Source organism: Ahaetulla prasina, chromosome 3, assembly GCF_028640845.1.
Source record: "Ahaetulla prasina isolate Xishuangbanna chromosome 3, ASM2864084v1, whole genome shotgun sequence".
NCBI classification, from domain to species: Eukaryota; Metazoa; Chordata; class Lepidosauria; order Squamata; family Colubridae; genus Ahaetulla; species Ahaetulla prasina.
This window is the reverse complement of record NC_080541.1, coordinates 126801698-126825588: the sequence shown is the minus strand read 5'-3', so window position 1 is coordinate 126825588 and position 23891 is coordinate 126801698. Positions and strand designations below refer to the sequence as shown.

The 23891-nt window shown below is 41.3% G+C and overlaps 1 protein-coding gene across 1 annotated transcript in view; it reads right to left on the bottom strand.

Moving 5' to 3' along the window:
• LAMC1 (laminin subunit gamma 1) overlaps positions 1-23891 on the bottom strand; it is a 156769-nt gene that overhangs the window by 10907 nt on the left and 121971 nt on the right. Inside the window, exons 14-22 of the mRNA XM_058178256.1 lie at positions 17058-17303; positions 15657-15810; positions 13129-13271; positions 9874-10052; positions 9386-9542; positions 7801-8006; positions 6262-6341; positions 4791-4928; positions 1318-1462 (exon numbers count right to left, since the gene is read on the bottom strand). Of these exons, the coding sequence (XP_058034239.1) occupies positions 1318-1462; positions 4791-4928; positions 6262-6341; positions 7801-8006; positions 9386-9542; positions 9874-10052; positions 13129-13271; positions 15657-15810; positions 17058-17303 (1448 nt within the window). The remainder of the gene's footprint in view (positions 1-1317; positions 1463-4790; positions 4929-6261; positions 6342-7800; positions 8007-9385; positions 9543-9873; positions 10053-13128; positions 13272-15656; positions 15811-17057; positions 17304-23891) is intronic.

Below are 23891 nucleotides of genomic sequence, written 5' to 3'. Positions count from 1 at the left end.
ACTGATATATCATCCTGCACATTCAAAAGAGACTGTTCTTATAAAACTATCAGCTGATGAACTGGATCAAATACACCCCTTAAAGAGTTTCCAGACCTGAGGCAGATCACATTGTGATCTCTGTAGCAACATCTTTGACTAATGAAATCAATTCTTCAGGAATACTCAAGAAGCGTAATCTTTTTCCACAATTTTTTTTGAAATGTTGCACAAAATAAAGAGACTAGGCACTTGCCACTATGCTCAGTGTAGGCCTTCTCCTTCAAATTGTTTATTTCACTAATGTATTAAGATGAAAGGGAGGGTTTTGTAATATTTTAATAAGGCCTCAAGATATGCCTTGGGTGCATGAGTAACCAAAACATAGCAGATTTCACTTCCTATAGTTTCCACTATTTCTGTACAACCGAAAAAACAGAAAACCAAAATAAAGAGGCCACTATCTCTGCAAGGAAAAAATCATGGGTTGCCAAGATATTTCATCAGTGTCTTTCCAATCTGTGTATTTGTTTGTTGGTCATATGAGGTCATAAGAGTAGAGACCCCCCCCCCAAAAAAAAGCTAAATCATGTTTGAACCAGATTAGTAATTGGAAAGAAGATCTTTAGGAAATCCTGGGTGGTAAATTAGATTGGGAAGTAAAAAAATATTCTATTATCAAGTCCTTAGCATATGACCATGGAAGCTAGATTCACACAGTGAATTTTAAATCAGATTTAATGCCAAGAAAAAAGAGTTGGCTTATAGTGTCTTGGAAACTAGGTATGTATATACTGCAGCCCTCTTTTACTGGTTAGTACATTAAGACAGAGTAACTCTGAGCCATCTAATCCTTCTTTTCACAGAGTTACTAATAGACAGATGCCTTGTTTAAGAGTTAAATCTGAAAAAAGTCCTTCTGGTCCTCATTTATTCTGTTTTGAAAACTTTTCCCTTTACCAGACCCAAGAATGCTGATACACTCAGAAGAAAATGAAAAGTGACATCTGCATTTTTGAAAAGTGACATCTGCATTTTCAAGAAAAGGACATGGATGTGTTTGCATAATCATTAAGAGGCTTGGATGCATTTGAGAACAACTTTACTTTACTTGCCAAATTGTATCCACGTTAGATAGCTTTAAAATAGTCTATATATTTTGATCTAAAGTTGGTTATTCTGTCTTTCACATGATTTGTTTTAAAAAGCATTTCATAAATAATTCCTCAGCCGAAGTTAAACTTCAAGTAATGTCATCTATGATATGCCAGTACAGTTTTCAAGATTTGCTAACCATAATGTCTAAGTGCCTTCAGCAAGGAGCCCATCTCAAAATACCTCTAGCCCTGCAGTGTCTATGGATGGCAGAGTGGTGAGATTTGCGTAGATCTGTAGAGCTTTTTCCCCAGCTTCTTTTGCTTCTGCAGAGACCTTATTTGCCTGTTTTTCTAGGTCTCGGGCAATATTCTTTGCTTGGTTATACCTAAGAAACAAAAGTATTCCATTAGTGCTCTGTGTGGTTTATTGGCCTAAGGCTGGAGTGAGAAAAGTCTTTGTAGCCAATGATCATTCTTGGCTATTTTGGGGGATGTTGAGATTTGCAACGTGAGTAGGACCATGTGTCACACGAAAGCATGAAAAGTCCTCAGCTTTGATTTAAGATTTTTTTCCTTTGATCTTGATATTCAAACTGTAATGCAAATGGAAAGAGGCATTCAATGGCAGGACACAAATGTTTTGGCACAAAAAAATCTTCGTTAAAGCCCTTCTATCATCAGTTAGAAGAGAGAAAGAAAATCTTTCCTTCATTCCAGTTGACCTCTGGAGGCAATATGAGACCAAATTGAATCATGAGAACAAAAATGTGGCATATTCTATGAGATCTTTATAGGTAAGCCTCAACTTACAACTGTTAGTTTAGTGACTGTTACAATGGCACTGAAAAAAGTGACTTATGACCATTTTTTTTACACCTACGACCATTACATGATCAAAATTTGGGTGCGTGGCAACGGCCATGTATTTATGATAGTTGGCCTACTCCAGGGTCATGTAAATTTGGAAGTCTACTGGTTGACATCAAGCCAATCCTTCTTAGCCTAAACTACCTCAGAGATCTCTGAAGAGGAAGGAGTATTATGTATGTTGGCTTGAATTCTGAGAAGAAAGGTGGGACTCAAACATAATAAGTAAGTTATTAAGTACCTGTAGGACAATTAACATCTGTAGTCATGAAAACCTTTGAAAGGCTAGTGCTTTCCTACCTGAAAACCATCACGGATCCGCTGTTAGACCCCTTGCAATTTGCATACCGAGCAAATAGATCAACAGATGATGCTGTTAATATGGCTCTGCACTACATCCTACAACATCTTGAGTCTCCAAAGACCTATGCCAGGGTCCTTTTTGTAGACTTTAGTTCAGCATTCAATACCATCATTCCAGACATTCTTCTAACTAAGCTAAACCAGCTACAGGTATCGGAACAGACTTGTAAGTGGATCACAAGCTTCCTAACAAACAGGAAGCAGCAGGTGAAGCTAAGCAAGATCACATCAAATACCTGTACAATTAGCACAGGGGCCCCCCAAGGCTGTGTGCTCTCCCCACTTCTTTTCTCTCTGTATACCAATGACTGCATCTCCAATGATCCATCTGTTAAGCTACTGAAGTTCGCAGATGACACAACAATGATTGGTCTCATTCGAGACAATGACGAATCCGCATATAGACGAGAGGTCGAACGACTAGTCTTGTGGTGCAACCAAAAGAATCTGGAACTGAACACACTCAAAACCGTAGAAATGGTGGTAGACTTCAGGAGAAACCCTTCCATACTTCCACCTCTCATAATACTAGACAACACAGTATCAACAGTAGAAACCTTCAAATTTCTAGGTTCTATCATATCACAAGATCTCAAATGGACAGCTAACATCAAAAACATCATTAAAAAAGGACAACAAAGAATGTCCTTTCTGCGCCAACTCAGTAAGCTCAAACTGCCCAAGGAGCTGCTGATTCAGTTCTATAGAGGAATTATTGAGTCTGTCATTTGCACCTCTATAACTGTCTGGTTCAGTTCTGCAACCCAACAAGAAAAACACAGACTTCAGAGGATAATTAGAACTGCAGAAAAAATAATTGCTACCAACCTGCCTTCCACTGAGGACCTGTATACTGCACGAATCAAGAAGAGGGCCGTGAAAATATTTACAGACCCCTCGCATCCTGGACATAAACTGTTTCAACTACTACCGTCAAAACAACGCTATAGAGCACTGCACACCAGAACAACTAGACACAAGAACAGTTTTTCCCCGAAGGCCATCACTCTGCTAAACAAATAATTCCATCAACACTGTCAAACTATTTACTGAATCTGCACTACTATTAATCTTCTCATAGTTCCCATCACCAATCTCTTTCCATTTATGACTGTATGACTATAACTTGTTGCTGGCAATCCTTATGATTTATATTGATATATTGACCATCAATTGTGTTGTAAATGTAGTACCTTGATGAATGTATCTTTTCTTTTATGTACACTGAGAGCATATGCACCAAGACAAATTCCTTGTGTGTCCAATCACACTTGGCCAATAAAAATTCTATTCTATTCTATTCTATTCAAATATGGATTTCTACATATATTGGTTTCAGAGCAAGGAGTCTCATTGTTTCCCGTGACTGGAATCCTGGAAATACTTCAAAGTTTTGTCTCTGTCAGAAGACAGCCAACTCTGAACAATTTAATGGAATGTATCCAGTGCAGCTGTTTTATAGCAAGCTCAAACATATTTCTTGCTTGATATACATTGCTAGTGTATATCTTTGCCCTGGTCATCTTTCTGCAGGTTGAAAGCCATCTAAGAAGGAAATCATGGGTTGTGAGTAATGCTGATTGGTCACAATTTGTGGGAAATCTGAACAATTATTTATTTCACAAAAATTCACCTCCTTATCATTTATCCTGACTACTTTGACTGCAACATTATACTCAGGGGAAACCATGTTTTTAGAGTCACAAGACTGCTGTCATATAGAGCAATGCTTGTGATCAGGTGGTCCCCTTGGGGATTGCTATTGTTATTGTTGTTGTTATCTTCCATCTTGTTACTAGTATAAGCAAGAAAGAGTCAGTATATGTTTGCATGGAGCAGCTGACAAAGGATTTCAGAAACTTTTTCTCCAACCAAATTCTCCCCACTTTGGCCTATTCTTTTTCTTCTGGCTTTTCCTGTCCATTAATGATCTACTCCCCCTCCCTCTATTCTTTATTATTGCTTGCCACCTTATGTTTATTTGATAATTTCATTAATTGGTTGGTCATCATTGAAGTGGGACACTGAAAAAGATATTTAAAGGGTGGCTGATTGTTTAAGCACTAGCTTGGGAAATCTACAGACCAAATGTTCTGTCATACAAATGCTTCAACTATATAGTTACAATTCAAAATTAAATGATGAATAAAAAGGGTGTGCCTGTTTCTATTTAGTATATTTGGTCAACAAATAGTTATCTTCCTGTAATGTTTCATTTCAACAAGAGAACCTCAGCAGCAAACATATAATAAAGAGGAAAAATAAAGTTCTTGTCCTGTAAAATACAATTAAAGTGCATTTCAATACTCCTGTAGTTCATAGATATCCCTCTTTGAATTCTTCAGATTGAGACAGGGATTAAGAAATAAAAAGAGGAACAGCTCCTCTTCACAATTCTTTAAGGAGTACTCTAACTCTGAAAACCAATTCAGATATTTAAAACGAAACAACCATAAGCATTAAATGTTTCCTTGTTAGACTTACTTTCTATTTAGATCACCGATGTCATTAGTTGTTTCATTCTCTCCTGCTAGTGTGTCCAAGAGTAGCTTATATGCTTGTGATGACGTATCGTTTGCTTCCTTAGCTATTTTCTCAATATTATCTGCTTCTGCTTTATGCCTGGGACAAAAAAAAAATGGAAAACATGATTTGAAATATGCTACTATTTGTATTTTGCTCTCCAAGCATCATCATCACGCATGATTTCTAATTCATCATTCTTCAACTGCATGGCTTGAATTGTGCTTCTGTTGATAACTATCTCAATCCAAGTTGAACAAGAACCTGTTTGTGTGGAAAATGCACCATCATGGAAATTTTGAGAGTGGGCTGATTTCTGGCCTAGCATCGTGTCCTGGAGGGCAAGCAGCGGTGCAGTCTTTATTCCAGGCTATCCCAGGTCCATGCTTCCATCGCTCTTGTTTCCACCTTTGACCTAACTCTGCAGATGCTTGCCTTCCCATCTGCTGGAAAGGATTACCACAAAGATTCTGTTCTAAATCTTGTGGCAGATTACTTCATCCCCATTGTTCAACAGTATTGCTCAAACAGGAAATGAGTGACGCATAGTGGTGGAGGGGGGGGGACAGAAGGAGGGACATGTCATGACAATAGATTGGAACTCAGTTCGCTAGAACATGTCAGTGTCCTCCAACCAGGAAATGGAGAAAAAGGCCTGGCTGATGCTGTAGTCAGTTTGAGCAATTGAGCTGCAGAATACCATAATCACACTAGAGACATAGTGTAAACTAGAAGTAGGATTTTTCAATCTCTCAGAGTCTCTTCTTATAAAATGTCTTCTACTCAAAATCAGAATGAATCTATTAAAAATTAGAATTATGTTAAAATACAAAATACAAGTGCAGCCCACATTTTCCATGAATGGGGAAATCATGGGATTCCTGCATTTTAAATAAAAACAAGTGGACAGCCCATTCTTTCCAAGCTAATGCTTGTCACCTATAAACTTTAAAGAGAAAAGCTGCATACAGTTTATGCCTTTTTCCAAATAATGCAGTATATAGGTAGGTATGCATGTATGTGTATTTGTACAGTAGATAGGATGTAACCTTTGGTTAAAGTATACTGAAATAAGCAACACAATTCAAAAAAGAGTAATAGTGTATAACTATTTCTTTCAATCAATCAATAGCAGATGGGTTTCTTTCAATCAGTTCTTTTCAGAGCAGAAAAGAGAAGGGAATGTTTTTTAAAGGAATGAGATTTGGAAATAGAAAGAATATGGAAACAGACAACACTTCCTCCACAGGATTCAGGAGGAGATCTTAAGCTGAAGGTGATGTAGAGAAGTTACCTTTCAATGCATGATGGACTTGGAGAAATGATTAAAGAAAGAGGGGAGATTGGTAGCCTTGGGTTCCTCAACAATCTGCCAAATAGAGGCATGGTTAAGATTATCCAGGGGAATAAAGATAAAGAGGGCATCTCTCACCGTGCAGCCAACTGCCGAGCTTCTTCTGCCAGGATAGTCATGTTATTGGGGTCACTGGTTGATTCTGGTGGAGTGATAGACTGAAAGAGGAATCATAATACTTTCAAAAACCATTTCCTGCATTTTACAATACTATAAGCAGATAACAGTTGCTTGTATGAGAGATAAGAAGTAGAAAGGAGTTGCTAAATCTAACAATCTTGTATTCTTCCTCTATTTTCTCTGAAACCTGCAGGGCTGAAGTTTGCAATGCCCTTATTTCCTGCATCCTTCCACCATATGCAGGACATTAATCCTAGATTAATGACCACAAGTTTAAAATGGAAAAAACAGAAAATCAACACAGCAATCAATAACTCTCAAACTTAATCAGACTGATGAAAATCAAGTTATGCTTTGTCTGCGTCCTTCCCTTCTATATACCAGTTTGTAAATCAATAATGAAATACGGGATTCCATATTATTTTTCTTTATAACCCCATTCACAAAGCAACTGTAAAAGAAACTGAATTGATCACTGGAAATTCATGAAACTGTTTCAAAAACGCAAAAAATTGGAAAGGCAAGGAGAAGGCAATGTTTCTCTGGCTATTCAATGTATTTGTTAAAAATAAAATAAAACATGATTGTTCTTAAAACAGTTTCACATGATATACTGAGGAAGAAAAGCACATCTTCATGAATTACAGCCAGGCTTATTTGTATGAGAGTGCAAATGATTTCACGAAGGTTTTCTTACGAATACCAATTTTGGTATCTGGTTGCAGAGAGAATGCTTTATATTCAACCAAAGGGCAGTGCAATGGGAGAGGGTGTGGGCATTGCTTGATGGAGATAATTCAATCCCAATCTCTGAAGTGGAGATACAGAAAGGAGAAATTAGGTTCTTCCTCTCAGGGCTTCTATATGAAGTACTGAGATGGTCTCCTTGCATTGTTCAACTACTTTGGTTTAACTGAAGCATCTTCCACAGAAGACTATTAAAGCCACTACAGCAGGTGCTTCCAAATGATGTGGTAGCATCACTCTGGTACCTAAATGAGGGGCCCCATGTTTCGTCAAGCCACCCTGAAGGAGTGTTTGGTCAAAGACTTCATCAAGACCAAGAGATCCTTCAAGACTTTGCACATGCCCACCCTAGCAGTGCTTGAAAATGTTCTGCAGCACGGCCATTTTTTGATCTGCACTGGGAACCATCAAATTCTATAACACTGGACAATCTTGTATAGCGTCTCTTACTTAGCAAAAATATACTACATTTTTAGTTCATTTGAGAATCTCATTATAAGTCCACCTTACAATTTTACTCGGTATTGCTCAGCTTCCATCATTTCCCAGCACGATTTCACACACACACACAAAAAGTGGGGGAGGCTAGACATTTGGGGGGGAAAATAAGCCACATTCATTACTGCAGGTCAATGCCTGTAATAAAGATTTGATTGAGCAATATTCGTTTTTCATTCTAGCACTCGTAAAACCCCGATTAATTCCATTGTGAGGTGTGAAATGTAAAGAGAGAATGCAAATGTCACTCACCACATTGGCAATAGCCACCCTTGCCCTGTGGAGCATATTTGAAGCGGTGTCAATCAGGCCCTCTGTGTTTTCCACCTGGGCTTGGGCTTGCTCAGCCAGGTTTTCTGTCTGCCTAACTGTATTCTGGATGTTCCTCAACCGACCAAGTTGACTTGAAAGGGTTCTGTTAATTTCCTGCAGACGATCCATCAACCCCTGGTCGACATCTGGAATGAGCAAGTAACAATGAGTCACAGAAAGAAACTAGCAAATAGAAGTTTATTATCGCATGTTTTTACTACTAATTGATTTTATGAAACGAGAGTACAGAAAAGTAGCTTATAAATCCAAAGAATAAATACAACAATGAAAAGAAATTATGAATTTCCTTAAGATTTTGTTGGGATTTGCCAAAATCATGACCATAGAAAATATGAAATGCTGAGCATAGATTTTTACATAGGAGCTTCACAAAGTCACCTTTCACCCTAGAACAATGTGAGTTTTGTACGTCTTCGGAGGAGAGAATTCTCCACTAGGACCAAACGCAACACAACAGATAATTTCAATAAGAAATCTTCTACTGTTGTTTTTCAAATTATCTCTTCTGTAAAAGTTTTTCATTTATCTCTAACACAAATCGAGTTAAATGTATCTGCTAACATATATGACCTTTGCTACCTTTTTCTCTTCCGAATGTATAGTATAGTTTTAAAATAACCGGATGCAGAAATTTTAAGTTTTGTGGGCTTTAATAATATTCTAAGAAGCATCACTGATATACATAAACAAAAAACTGAGAAGAAAACCCACTCAACTTTGTTCCTATTGCTCACAGAGTTTAGGACTGAAGTACACATCTAATCCTTTATTTCAAAATACAATGGATATTAGTATATATGTATGCATTTGATTCATCAGTTCCCACTTTCTCTTTGATGACACGAGACTTTTGAAAAGCTCAAGATAAATCTCTCTTTTGTGACTGAATCTTTGGATCATAAAATTCAAAAATGGCCTTTAAACACAATCTATAATAGGTTAGTTTAAATTTAATCTGATACAGTACTTTATAATATAATCATTAAAATGTAAAATACAGTTGCAACTATTAGTACTATCTCTAACATGAAGGCTTCTTTCTTCAGTATTACTATCAAAACTATATCTGTTCTCCCACAATGGAAGAATGTCTGATGATGATGAAATCTACAGAGATGGCTAAAATCTTTATTAGAGTAAAAAAACAATATCTATATTTATGGCTGATAGGAAACCCTTTATATTTTGCGTGAAACAGAAAAAAACTAGCAAAAGCAACCATGATTTGTGGTTTTGAGGCTCAGAAAATATCGGGGAACAGAAAAAACTGAGCAAATAAATCAGAAAATTCTTTCTAATCCTTTTGGTCTCTCTCTCTGCATTTTCCCTCTTCTTTCTTCCTTTGTGTCTTTTAATTTTTATTAGTTCATATTAAGTGTTTATGTTTTTTGAAAATCTTTTATTTATAAACACATATACATATTCACATATGAAATGATTGGCTCTGAAATAAATTATAAGCTGCCAAATGGTCTAAGTCAATTAACAGAAGACAGCCAGCTACCTTTGATACTTTGGGCATCTCGAAGTAAGTCCATGACTTCTCGTTCAGCTTCTTTCAGTCTGTCTTCAAAAGCCTGGTCAGTTATGATGTCATCACCTGTTCCTATGTTAGCTATAAGATTTTCCAGATCACGCAGCCTCCCCCGTTGCTCCTCAACCTGAACAAATGAGACACCAAGGAACAACAAATCAATAAGACAACCACACAGGTTTTGAAGGCTCCCGATAAAAAGAAGGATGAAGAAAAAGATGCTGAAAATATGCAAAATGCAGATTCCCGAAACTGTTAGAATTAAGACTGATGTAGCTTTTGTATTATTCCTGCTGCTGTTTTTGCTTTTAAGTATGTAACATTATATTTTTTGCCAGTGTAACATTTTTGGGCCAAGCACAAATATGTATCATATTAACTTTCCCCATTATAAAAATATGTAAGCGCTAAATTGGCAAGATTAGCTATAAAGTAGTAAATTTTGTAATCGGTATGACCTTATCTTTCACCAATCTGTAACATGCAGGACATTCTTGACAACCAGGCCAGGATCGATTGTAGAAGTAGTTTTCTTCACACTGGTCACAACGGATTCCCACAAAGCCTTCTTTGCACTCACAACGGCCATCTTCTTTGCACTGAAGGGAGCGGGAACCTTCAGGATTACAGTCACAAGCTGAGGAAACACAAGACATTTAAATATTGAACAGGAAAGAGGCCAATGAGAAAAGAACAATCTGAAAATTTTTTAATCTTGAGATATCTAGAAAAGGGGTTTTCAACCTTGGCAACTTGAAGACTTGTGGACTTCAAGTTGCCAAGGTTGGAGACCCCTGATCTAGAAGACCAATGAATTAATCCTCTTTCAAACGTCAATGGATTGGTGCTACTACACAGTGGCCTTTAGCTACTAGGAAATTCAGTCATTTCTTACTTTCACCTGTTAAATGAAGCCAAAAATTGTACATACAATACAGGTAGCCCTCAATTTACCAAAGTTCATTTAGCAATTATTCAAAGTTACAACGGCACTGAAAAAGTGGTATGACCATTTTTCACACGTACGACCATTACAGCTACTCCATGGTCACATGATCATAATTCAGATGTTTGGCAACCAACTCAAAGTTATGATGGTTACAGTGTCCTGGGGTCATGTGATTCCCTTTTGCAACCTTCTGACAAGCAACGTCAAGGGGGAAGCCAGATTCACTTAACAAAATAATTAACTTAAGAACAAAGGAACTAACTTAAGAACTGCAGTGATTCACTTAACAACTGTGGCTAGAAAAGTCGTAAAATGGGGCAAAATTCACTTAACAAATGTCCCGCGTTTTGGCACTGATGGACACTTACTGCAAATGGACAAACCTTGTCTGAAGAAAGCAAAAAAATCAGGCCTAGGGATTGATCCTGCTTGGTGTGGAAATCCACCTCTGTGAAGAGATTAGTAAAAAAAGCTAGTGTGCAAATCAATACTTTATATTGATCCAGACGCCTGCCTTCGTCCTAGATCTTCATGGAGGCAAATGCTGGTGAAAAGATTATACAGGTAGTCCTCAACTTACGATCACAATTGAGCCCAACATTTCTGTTGTTAAGTTAGACATTTGTTAAGTAAGTTTTGCCCCATGTTACGACTTTTCTTGCCAAAGTTGTTCAGCAAATCATTGCAGTTGTTAAATGAATCACGCCACTGACTTTCCTTGTCAGAATCTGGCTGGGAAGCTTACGAATGGAGGTCATATGACCCCTTGACAGTGCAGCTGTCATAAATACAGGCCATAGTTGTTACGTGAATCACTGCAGTTGGTACCGTAAGTTAGTAACTCAGTTGTTAAGTGACTCTGGCTTCCCTGCAGATTTTGCTTGTCAAAAGGCGGCAAAAGGGAATCACATGACCTTGGGACACAGCAACGGTCCTAAGTATGAGTCAGTTGCCAAGCATCTGAATTTTGATCTCATGATCATGGGGATGCTACGAAAGTCGTAAGTATGAAAAATGGTCATAAAGTCACTTTTGTTCAGTGCCGTTGTAACTTCCAATGGTCACTAAATGAACTTTAGTTGTAAGTTGAGGACTAGCTGTACTCACATGAAGGGGAGGTTTATTATATTATGCGGCCCAAACTAACATCTTTCAGATGCTTTGGGACAGGAACTCCCAAAATTTCCACCCAGATTCGTTTGCTAGTTTGGACTTTGTAGCAGTTGCTGTCCTAAAACATCTGGTGGATGTACAGTTGAAGAAGACATGCCAAGAAAATAACAGCAGTGAAGGATCCCGTCTAGCCCTTGTGGCTCGCTTTTTATCCTGTCTGATTCACTATTCTATCATGAATATATACTTACCATGTATTATGTTACCATAAAAAAACAATAACAATGATGCAGCAAATGTATCTGTAAACACTCTGACTCAATGTGTCATACCTGTCCCACCTAGGACAGGTTAGGGCATGCCTCTCAGTGATTTCCAAATATATATAGTGACCGTTCAGAGTTACAAAAAGTGACTTATGTCTGGTTTTCCCACTTAGTGACCGTTGTGGCATTTCAGGGTCACGTGACCAGAATTTGGGCACTTGCCAACTGGCATGTATTTATGACAGTTGCACTGTCAAGGGGTCATGTGACCCACCATTTGTAACCTTCCCTGACAGATTTTGACAAACAAAGCCAATGGCATGATTCATTTAACAACTGCAGTGGTCTGCTGAACAACCGTGCCAAAAAGGTCATAAAACAGGGCAAAACTCATTTAACAACTGCTCCTTGCTGGGCAAAGGAAATGTTGGACTTAGCTGTGGTCGTAAGTCAAGGACTACCAGTATAATGTGACAGAAGTATATGTTTGCTGTACATTTCTGTTGTTTAAGGTAAGTTCACGTTCAAAGTTGTATTTGCTATTGCTGAAATTTGTGTTAGTGGTCCAAATGGCAGCTCCACTTGCAAACCAGGGTATGTGAATTAGAAACTAGACACAAAAGAATATGCTTCAATTAGTTTTCCTCTTCCCATTTTGCATTAAATGATACCAAGCTTTTATCCCAATGACATTTCAAACTGCCATTACAGCTTGGCATCAATTTGTTTATGATACAGAACGATGGCAATTCCTCAAAAGGAGAAAGAAGGAAGTTGGGTAATTATTTTGAAGATGACAGAAGAGAATGCACTTGGCATTCACAAAGCCAACATTACACGTCTTCCTTTGCAGGAAGCTAGTGTTATATGTACAGCGGATCACCATATCCTAAAACTATTCATCCAAGACTAATTTTATTTTTTTTAAAAAGTAAGGAAACGGGAGGATTAAAGAAATAGGAATGTATGTCCTAGATTTTACACATTCCATGTTCTCAATCTGAGTTAGCTGCTAAAGGCCACATTCCACAGCAACAACGTAGAGCCAAAAACCAGGTCAGTTTTGGGGGAAAATTCAGGGCAAGTGTTTATGACAAGGAGCAGCAGATGGCCTAACAGTATATTGCAATCTGAATGCCCCAGAGACAGAAAGCAAAACTCATATAACTTTAAAAACATCCTTGCTGGACTTGAAACGAGAAAACATGCAAGAGGCAGACAAAGGGGTGGGGTGGGGGTGGGGGAGAATTAAACCTCTTGTGATGTCCAAGTCTAAGGACACATTAGTAGCGATGAACAGATTCTCCATAAAGAGCAACAGAGATGGAAAACAAATGGATGAGGAAGGGTTGGGACAGGAAATATGTCTTCCCCACTCCCCTTACGTTTGCAGCCTTCAGGACCAAATCCAAAATGGTTGGCTTCACACCTCTCACAACGCTGGCCGGTAACGCCTGGCTGGCACTCGCATTGCCCAGTCTGAATGTCACAGTGGCCATTAGTGGAGCCCAGAGGATGGCAGTTACATCTAGGAGAGGAAGAGTATCTCATCATCAATGAACACAGGTAAGGAAACAAGTGTGTCTATTATGCTTGTCATGTTCTGAATTTAACTAAATAAAAAGCATGTTGCCCAAAGGGATGGCAGTATGGGATGGAAGTCAGATGTCATTTGCCTACACAATTGGTCCAAAGGGAATGCAGCACTCACTGTAAAGCTCCAATTAGAAAATACTTACTTTCTGTGAATTAAACCCGTTCAATAATGCAGTATTTGAGGAACGATGAAGACTTTTACATTTAAATTTAATATTCAATCAAATGGTTTTAATACAAAGTGCCTATTATAAAATAAAATAAGAACAATATACAGGCAGTTCTCGCTCAGTGACCTTTTGAGGTTACAACGGATTCCCCCCCCCCCTAAAAAAAAGCTACTTATGATCTGGTTCCAAAATTCCAACAGCTGCATACACCCCAATGGTCAAACTACTAACTGCATTTTTGCCTCATTGCAAAACCTCACCTTTATGGCCAGAGTTCAGTGGTCACGTGACCATGATATGTCCAATGATATAACCAGTGCAAAAATCAGTTGTAAAATCAGATCCAGTCACATGGATGCCTTGCTTTATGGTGTCACAATTTATGGTTGTAAGTCGAAGACTGCCTGTATTTGAACTCTTAGTTATCTTCTAAGCCTTGGCGGAATTTTGAAAGCTTGTTTGGCAGGAAACATGAATTTTCCTATCCTTCATTTTAGTCCAAGGTTTTTTGCTCCATATACAACCCCTCAGAAACATTATCTTCCTCTAAACATGAAAACAGATAATGTAACTTCCCAGTCATATAATAAAATCTGAGACTCCTTTTGGCTCTGGTCCTTTGCAAGCAGGACAGCTTGACCTCCGTAGCTGCAATGAAATTAAAGCAGATGAGGCACCCACGCCACACACTGGATAAATGAGAAAGCCTGATGGTTGTTGCTATTTCCACTCTCTTTTTGGACAAAGCCGGATACATGGGCTCCAGGGATGGTTAGATTAGATGCAGGTTTTCAAAGACCACCAGGGAGTGAGAACAGATCCCCACAGGCTTCCCTTTCTGAAGCCAGCATTTATATATTGAAAAGTAGCAGCTTCAAAGCAGCTAGATTCTCAGATCAGTTCCTCTGCCCCCGCTTTATTGTTGAAAGTCTCTCTGTCCTTAGAGAATAGTTTGCTTTCTATTCTTTTCCTTTTAAATGATTTGCATTGTCTTAAAGTAAAATAAGGTAAAGGTGAAGACTCTTCAAGCAGAATCCAACTTCTGGGGACTACAAGCAGAGGTCCATGCAGTTTTCTCAGGAAAGGGGTTTCCTACTGTGTTCTGGGATGTTTTTTCACCTCCTGGTCTATCCTACCCCCTTGCTATCCTCTCTGGCTTCCCATTCTATTCTGTCCTGTCCTGTCCTGTCCTGTCCTGTCCTGTCCTATTCTATTCTATTCTATTTGGTAATAAAATACATTCTTCCCATTCAGATCTGCACTACTATTAATCTTCTCATTGTTCCCATCACCCATCTCTTCCCATTTATGACTGTATGAATGTAACTTTGTTGCTGGTAATCCTTATGATTTATATTGATATTGATTGTTCCTGATTGCTTATTTGTACCCTATGATTATATTAAGTGTTGTATCATTAAGTGTTAAATTTGTACCCTATGACCAGCATTAGTGTTGTAAATGTTGTACCTTGATGAAGGTATCTTTTCTTTTATGCACACTGAGAGCATATGCACCAAGACAAATTCCTTGTGTGTCCAATCACACTTGGCCGATAAATTCTATTCTATTCTATTCTATTCTATTCTATTCTATTCTATTCTATTCTATTCTATTCAAGTATTAACCACACTGAACACTGCTTAGCTTTTAGAGAACATCAAGGTTGGCTAGGTGCTGCCATCTGCTGAAGACTAATGGGAAGATCCAACAACAAAAATAAATCAATAGTTGACGGCCACAGCAACTATCTTATCTGTTTCTACACTGTTCAGCTGAAAGTGCTACGCAGAATAACAATGAGAAGATCTCTGCTTTATAGAGTTAGCAGGTCAAAATGCACCAGTGGCAGGAAAAACAGAAGTAACTGGGGAAGAAAGTGCGCACGTGTAGTTTCATTGAGGCTTCATTTCAGGAAAGGAAGGACAATATCGGGTTTTTTTTAGGAAGGCATGCAAAGCATAAATGGTCACAGGGGAGACCGAGAGTCAATCTGCTGCAGATGTGGCTTTCTTGAAAAGTCAGTTTGTAAATTTTAACAGCTGCTTTTAACAAAAGCTCCTCTACTCTTGGGAAACCTCTCTGGTGATGTCCCATCCATCCAGGCCACTGGTGTTCAATTCCTGTGCCAGGAAAGAAGAGCTCACCTTTCACAGCCACGCCCACTTTGCAGGTTGTAGAAACCTGGTTCGCAGGAGCTGCAGTCCCTCTCTGTGACATATGAAAGGCATTCACACTGGCCTGTTACTTGATTGCAGCTTCTCTGTAAATTTGCCGTGCCGTAAGGATTACAATTGCAAGCTACAAGAATAAAAGCATAAAAGGCATCAGGATGGGTTTTCCAACCCGAAGTAGTTCAGAGGGCAGTTGCGGGAAGCCTAGGGGGCATGGTGATCCCCATTTTTGCCCTTCGAAAATAGGAAACCCTTTGAGTGCAATAAGACCATTAGGCAAAGGAAATGTAGAAGCTCCAGTTTAGTATTTAGTCTCTCTGCTCGTCAAATACGTGCCTACATATTGCAGTGCATCTCAGTGGAATAGGCTAGAAAGAATGCTTGGCACAATTTATAAACAAAGTGTTCTGCCAGGGGTGGGGGTGGGGGAACCATTTCTTCTTGACCACATCGCAAACAATCCATAAATACACAAGTTGGAAAACATCATCCCTCATTTGGATGGAACAGCTGAATAATCCTCCACTCTCCCCAGGTTCCACAAATTTCTGCAGCCATTGATCGATGGACGGATGAGGACTTTATAGACTGCTTTCAGGTCTTTCTAGCAGTCAACTTTTCGTGTGGGGCTAACTTCAAATATTGAAAGATGCCTCAAAAGGAAAGTTAAGAGGATTGTACTCTATTTTACTAGATTTGCTCCTTTACATTAACATCAGACTCGAATACTGATCAGTTTAGAGGAAAGCTATCAAGATGGTGGGGAAACCAAGTTCTATGAGGAAGGAGAAAGGAGCTATCTTTCATTCAGCAACTCAGATTCCACCAAAGCTTCTGTGCAAATTCCACAGATGTGCTAGACCAGTGATGGTTAACCTTTTTTGGCACCGAGTGCCTAAACTGGAGCGTGCGCGCATACACACGCACGGATGCTGGAACCCGTAAGAAAACAGCTGGCCGGTGGACATGTGGTCCGGCGCACCTGCACATGATGGAACCTGGAAGAGCAGCTGGTGACAGTGCGCGTACCCACAAAGAGGGCTTTGTGTGCCACCTCTGGCATGCGTGCCATAGGTTCCCCATCATGGTGCTAGACAATTTCTGTAAGCAGAATTCTATGAGCGCAGCTTCTGAAGGAAGGTCTTTGCTTGCTCATAAGATACTGGTTCTAAGGCAAGAAAGCACATGTCAAATCTTCTGTTACAGAGGCAGAAGAAACAGAGGCTGCTGAAAGTACTAGGAAGTATCTCCCAGCTGATCCCCTGGTCATATATTTGGGGGGGGGCTTTCCTCCTGATGAAAGGGCCAGACTGATGTCCTAGAATTGGACTGTGACAAAAGCATTACTAACTGAGAAAAAAAACCCCCACCTACCTTTGCACTTATCCTCTGGATTCTGAGCTAAGGGATTCCCGAAGAAGCCATCTTTGCATCGGTCACAGTAGAAACCAGCTGTGTTATAAATGCACTTCAAACATTCTCCTGTCAAGCGGTTGCAATTCCCAACTGCATTGGGATCAATGTTGTCACTGCACTGGCAGAGGCGGCAGGGCCTGATGGGGCCATTTTGGCCAAGAGGATCTCCAAAATAACCATCATCACACAGCTCACACCTTTTACCTGTAGGCCCAGGAAACAGGTATATTAGAACATACAAAAAAATAAATACTGTAATCCATGCAAAAATAATAATAATGAGTAAGGTAGAAAAGTAGCTGAGAAATTATGGAAAACTTCCATTTTTCAGTCTCAACAGTGAAATGCTAACAGAAGTGTAGCCAATATGGGCGCACAGAAAAGCACAGATTTCAAGGAATGCCGTGGCTTATAGAAAGAGTACAGGTAGTCCTTGATTTACGACTACAATTGAATCCCAAATTTATGTTGCTAAGCGAGACAGTTGTTAAGTGAGTTTTGCCCCATTTTATGACCTTTCTTGCCACAGCTGTTAAACGAATCCCTGCACTTGTTAAGGTAGTAATACGATTGTTAAGTGAATCTGGCTACCCCATTGACTTTGCTTGTCAGAAGCTCGCAAAAGGGGATCACGTGACCTCAGGACACTGCAACCGTCATAAATATGAGCCAGTTGCCAAGCATCCAAATGTAAGTCATGCGACCATGGGGATGCTGCAATGTTCGTAAGTGTGAAAAATGGTCATTTTCAGTGCCCTTGTAACTTCAAACAATCACTGGATGAACTGTTGTAAGACGAGGACTACCTGTAATTGAAAAACCCAATAAATCAGCTTGCCCACGAAGAGTACAGATCTGATGAGGACTCAGCATCCTTAAGAGGCATATGCACGGTGTCCAAAAAGTGAAACAGAAGATGACAAGACCCTGACATCGATGTGATGTCAGTTGGATTGGAAGACCTTCAAAGACCCTTCCAGCCCTATGATTCTATATTCTATGAATGACTAGAACTCTGAAGGAAACTTTCCAGAGACCTGCTTGTTATTCAGATCTTTTCATACAGGACAGAAGCACAATTTGGCTTACCGGTAATACACCAGTTATAACAACAAAAAAGGAAGAAAGACGCTTCTCCAAAGCCAATGAAAGCACTTAGGAAATAAGAATTGCATTTTCCATTCATAAATCCAGCATTTTAACCAGATCCTTTGGAAATAATGCTCCAATTATTAGAACACCCACTGCAAAGCACTGACAATGACCCTTGAGGCAGTCCAGACATAAAACTCCCCACTGTAGTTTCATGAAGTGACTACGTTGCAACCTCTTTTAACAAGACTTAACTTGGGCAGCCACTAGAAAAGTTGCCAAGTTTCTAGCAATAGCTATGGCTTGCAAAAATTACTTGGCATCTTCCTTTCATTGTTAATTGTTGCAAGTTTGGTTTCCCTGTATTTTAAGTTTTATATCTGTGTTTATTGGCGTGAAAATGTTGATAATGGTGACAAAAAGAAATAGAAGGAAATGCTGAATAATAAAACACCTACAAGTTTCTTTTAAAAACTGTTGTTACAGATAAAAGGGAAGGGCAGGGACCATAATGGCAGACTGACGTGCAATATGGACTTCAAGTGACATGCAGAAGCTGCATAGAACCAATAAATTCATTGCTTTTTGAAAATGGGACTGTACTTACTTTTTTTACCAAGCTATAGCTGGTAACAAATTCCAGAGTTAAGAAGCAGAGCAAAAACAAAGAAAAGGCAAATATACATAAACCATCATCTGACAAGAAGTAACATTAGAGGAATGGAAAGATCAAAGGCTAAATGGAAACCAGAGTTGAACAACACAGTGCAGTAATGTTTCAAAGGAACTTCCTTAAAGAACCTTTCCCCAACCTGGGTGTTCTCCAAATGTGCAGAGCTTAATTTCTAGAATTTCTGAGCTAGCAGAGCTACTACTGACAATTTTGGTAGTTGAAATTCACACAGCTGAAAGGTGTCAAATTTGGGGAAATCTGGGATATAAGAAACAAGACTTAACAGTAACATTAAGAGGGGAAAAGCACAATTCATTTTATAATCTAAGAGGGAGGCAAAAAATATTTGGGGAATAGGTAGATAAAAGAAGAATCCATTTATTATATATTAAGTAGGAGGCTTTTTACTCTACATCACAGAATATTTCTCCCAAGGGCTTCCATATGTGAAATAGGTTACATGAATTTTTCCACTTTTAAAAAGCATCTTCTACAAGTGCATAGGGCTCCTATACAATATGGGATCATTTATAGACTGGGATGACCCACTTAAATTTTGAAAAGTGTAAGCATGCACTAAGCTCTGGATGCCACATTTCTGTAAAACCCATAGCCTCTAGGCAGGTGATGGTAATGGTTATTTAGCAATCGATTGATAGGAGAGAAAATAAAAAGTTAGAAGCAAAAGGCCTTCAGAGAAATCAGGATCTCAGCCTGAAAGCATGGCTGTTCAGACTGATAAGAATAAAAAAATAAAGAACACTGTACACACCCTCAATAAATCCAGCATTTAGAAATAAACAGCAAAGTTGATTTTGTCTACTTTTACGACTCAGACAAGTTGGATCATGGACAGACACTCTGTGCAACCATCTGAAAGCTGCCTCCTCTAAGAGTGACACGTTTGCCATGATTGGCCAATTTCTTTATTCCTTGGGGCCAACTCTAACATTGTTCAATCATAAAAAAAGAAAAAGGAGTGCGATTTCTTCCACCAGCTGTAATGGTGTAATGGTCCAAGCATTTACTGAGCCCATTTTTAAAAGGCTATTTTTCTTATGCTTTCCTGGAAATTTGCCATACATGTTTTTGAAACAGATTTTCGATTTTAATGGGCTGCAAGGTTGATTTCTCCACGGAATGGATAACCAGGATCAATGTATGAAATTCTACTGGGGAAATAAATCCTTTGAGGAAGGAAGGAAGGAAGGAAGGAAGGAAGGAAGGAAGGAAGGAAGGAAGGAAGGAAGGAAGGAAGGAAGGAAGGAAGGAAGGAAGGAAGGAAGGAAGGAATTACTATCATGTGTAATTAATGAACCGTGGTGGTGCAGTGGTTGGAATGCAGTACTGCAGGCTAATTCTGCTGGCTGCTAGCAGTTCAGCAGTTCAATTTTCACTGGCTCAAGGTTGACTCAGCCTTCCATCCTTCTGAGGTGGGTAAAATGAGAACCCAGATTGTTGAGGGCAATATTCTGACTCTGTAAATTGCTTAGAGAGGTGGCATGCGAGGAAGAAGAATTTATGGGGTTTTGTACATAGGTTTTTTAATAAGGGTTTTTTAAAGGGGGGGAGGAAAGTGACGGGAGGGGGGGAGATCCCGTCGGGGAGGGTTGGTTCAGTCCCAGTCCCAGTTCACGGCGTTTTTTCATCTGGTCCGAGGGAGGGGGGGGGGGGGGTCGGTCCAGAAATGGAAGGTGGGTCCATCTGTACGGTAAGTGGGAGGGGCAGATATGGCGGAAGCAAGGGGTCAGATTGCTCGCTGGGAGCACGTGTTCGCTGTTTAAAAGCGATCGTGTGCTCCGGCCCCCTAGTCTTTCCCCGTTCCCCGGAAGGTCAGGATCCTCAGAGCCCGGGCCTCCGGTTGATGTTGTGCAATGCCCGGTCCGTGGTTAACAAGGCCCCCCTGATTTGCGATCTTATCCAGGGGGAATCCACGGACTTTATGGGCATTACGGAGACCTGGCTGGGTGCAGAAGGGGGGGTGCCCCTAGTTGAACTGTGCCCGCCAGGTTTCCGAGCATCCCATCAGCCAAGGGCCCAGGGTAGGGGTGGAGGGGTGGCGGTTGTAATGAGAGAGGGTCTAGAGCCGAGAGAGACCACTGTTCCTCAGATAGCCGGCTGTGAATCCCTTCTTGTGAAGTGGGGCCATAAGAATCAGATGGGTTTGTTGATCGCGTACCTGGCTCCTTGCTACGTGACTACAGCCCTGCCTGAGCTACTGGAGGTGCTTGCCGGGGTGGCTGTTGAGATCCCCAGACTTTTGGTCATGGGCGATTTCAATCTGCCATCGGCTGGCTTGTCATCAACAGTGGTTCAGGAGTTCCAGGCTTCCATGACGGCCTTGGACCTGATTCAAGTAACTGATGGCCCTACTCACACGGGGATCTGCGCTGGATCTGATTTATATCTCTGGACAGTGGTTTAATGATCTGGTAGTAAGAGATTTAGTGACAATACCGTGTCATGGTCAGATCATTTTCTCCTCCGCCTAGACTTTCAGACCGCTACTCACCACTGCAGGGAGACGGAGCTAATGCGTTGGTTCCGTCCCAGGCGCCTGATGGACCCTGAGAGGTTCCAGACGGAGCTTGGGCGTTCCTGAGGATCTTACCCATGGCACGACTGAAGAACTAGTCGCGGCCTGGGAACAGGCCGCGCTGGGGCTTTGGACCGTGTCGTGCCTTTGCGGCCTCTGACCCGCGCAGATCTCGATTAGCTCCTTGGTTCTCTGAGGAGCTGAGAGAGATGAAACGCCGGAGAAGACGCCTAGAGAGCACCTGGAGGTCCAGCCGCCCGGTTGATCGGACACTAGTTAGGTCTTTTCAAAGACCTACCTAGTGGCACTGAGGGTGGCGAGGCGCCCACGCCTCCTCATTGCATCGGCAGATAACCGCCCGGCCGCCCTGTTTGGGTGACCCGCCCTTCTTCACCAGGGGACGGGATGACCCTTACAGGACGTGCCGAGGAGTTTAGTGGTTATCTATACGATAAAATCGCTCAGCCTCGGGATAGCTTGGACCAAAATTGCGATGATCCAGATGAGATGACTGAGGCTCGTCTTGTTGATGTGGTTTGGGATGAGTTTGATTCTGTGGCTCCCGAGGACATGGACAGGTTGCTGGGGAGGCTGCATGCCACTACATGTTTACTGGACCCGTGCCCCTCCTGGCTGGTGCTGGCCACTCAGGATGTGACACGAGGCTGGCTCCGGGGTATTATAAATGCTTCTTTGATGGAGGGGGTCTTTCCCGCTGCCTTGAAAGAGGCGGTGGTGAGACCCCTCCTCAAGAAGCCTTCCCTGGACCCAGCTATTTTGGGTAATTATCGTCCAGTCTCCAACCTTCGCTTTGTGGCGAAGGTTGTAGAGAGTGTGGTGGCACGGCAGTTCCTCAGTACCTGGAGGAAGCTGTCTATCTAGACCTGCTCCAGTCCGGCTTCCGACCCGGTTATAGCACGGAGACAGCTTTGGTCGCGTTGGTGGATGACCTCTGGAGGGCCAGGGATAGGGGTTGTTCCTCTGCCCTGGTCCTGTTGGATCTCTCATCGGCTTTTGATACCATCGACCATGGTATCCTGCTGCGCCGGTTGGAGGGGTTGGGAGTGGGAGGCACCGTTTATCGGTGGTTCTCCTCCTACCTCTCCGACCGGTCGCAGTCGGTGTTGACAGGGGGCAGAGACCGGCCGCGAGGCGCCTCACTTGTGGGGTGCCGCAGGGGTCGATTCTCTCGCCCCTCCTGTTCAACATCTACATGAAGCCGTTGGGCGAGGTCATCAGTGGCTTTGGGGTGAGTTATCATCTGTACGCTGATGATACTCAGCTGTACTTTTCCACCCCAGGCCACCCCAGCGAAGCTGTCAAGTGCTGTCCCGTTGTTTGGAGGCCGACGGGTCTGGATGGGGAGAAACAGACTCAGACTCAATCCATCCAAGACGGAGTGGCTGTGGATGCCGGCATCCCGGTACAGTCAGCTGCAACCGCGGCTGACTGTTGGGGGCGAGTCACTGGCCCCAACGGAAAGAGTGCGCAACTTGGGCGTTCTCCTGGATGAACGGCTGTCGGTTGAAGATCACTTGACGGCCGTCTCCAGGAGAGCTTTTTACCAGGTTCGCCTGGTCCGCCAGTTGCGCCCCTTTCTTGACCGGGATGCCTTATGCACGGTCACTCATGCTCTCGTCACTTCTCGACTGGATTATTGCAATGCTCTCTACATGGGGCTACCTTTGAAGTGTACCCGGAGACTGCAGTTAGTCCAGAATGCAGCTGCGCGGGTGATTGAGGGAGCACCGCGTTGCTCCCGGGTAACACCTCTCCTGCGCAGTCTGCACTGGCTACCTGTGGTCTTCCGGGTGCGCTTCAAGGTTTTGGTTACCACCTTCAAAGCGCTCCATGGCTTAGGGCCCGGGTACTTACGGGACCGCCTGCTGTTTCCACATGCCTCCCACCGACCCGTACGCTCTCACAGAGAGGGTCTTCTCAGGGTGCCGTCCGCCAAGCAGTGTCGGCTGGCGGCCCCCAGGGGAAGGTCCTTCTCTGTGGGAGCACCTACTCTCTGGAACGAACTTCCCCCCGGTTTACGCCAATTGCCTGACCTTCGGACCTTCCGCCGGGAACTGAAAACTTATTTATTTATACAAGCAGGACTGGCCTGACTTTTTAAATTCTAAATTTAAATTTTAAACTTTTAATGGTAATTTTATTGGGTATTTTTATGGTCAATCGACGGTTTTAATCTGGCCTTTCATTGAATAAGCTTTTTAATGGTTATTTTAATATGTATATTTATTGTTTTAAATGAAGGCTGTACACCGCCCTGAGTCCTTCGGGAGAAGGGCGGTATAGAAGTTTGATAAATAATAATAATAATAATAATAATAATAATAATAATAAAGAGAGGGCTGTAAAGCACTGTGAAGCAGTATATAAGTCTAAGTGCTATTGCTATCATTCGATAATTTGAATTAGGAGTGCCTAAATGAACTGGGCAAAGCTCCTAGGTTTATATTTTTGGTCCAGACTCCAGGGCTGT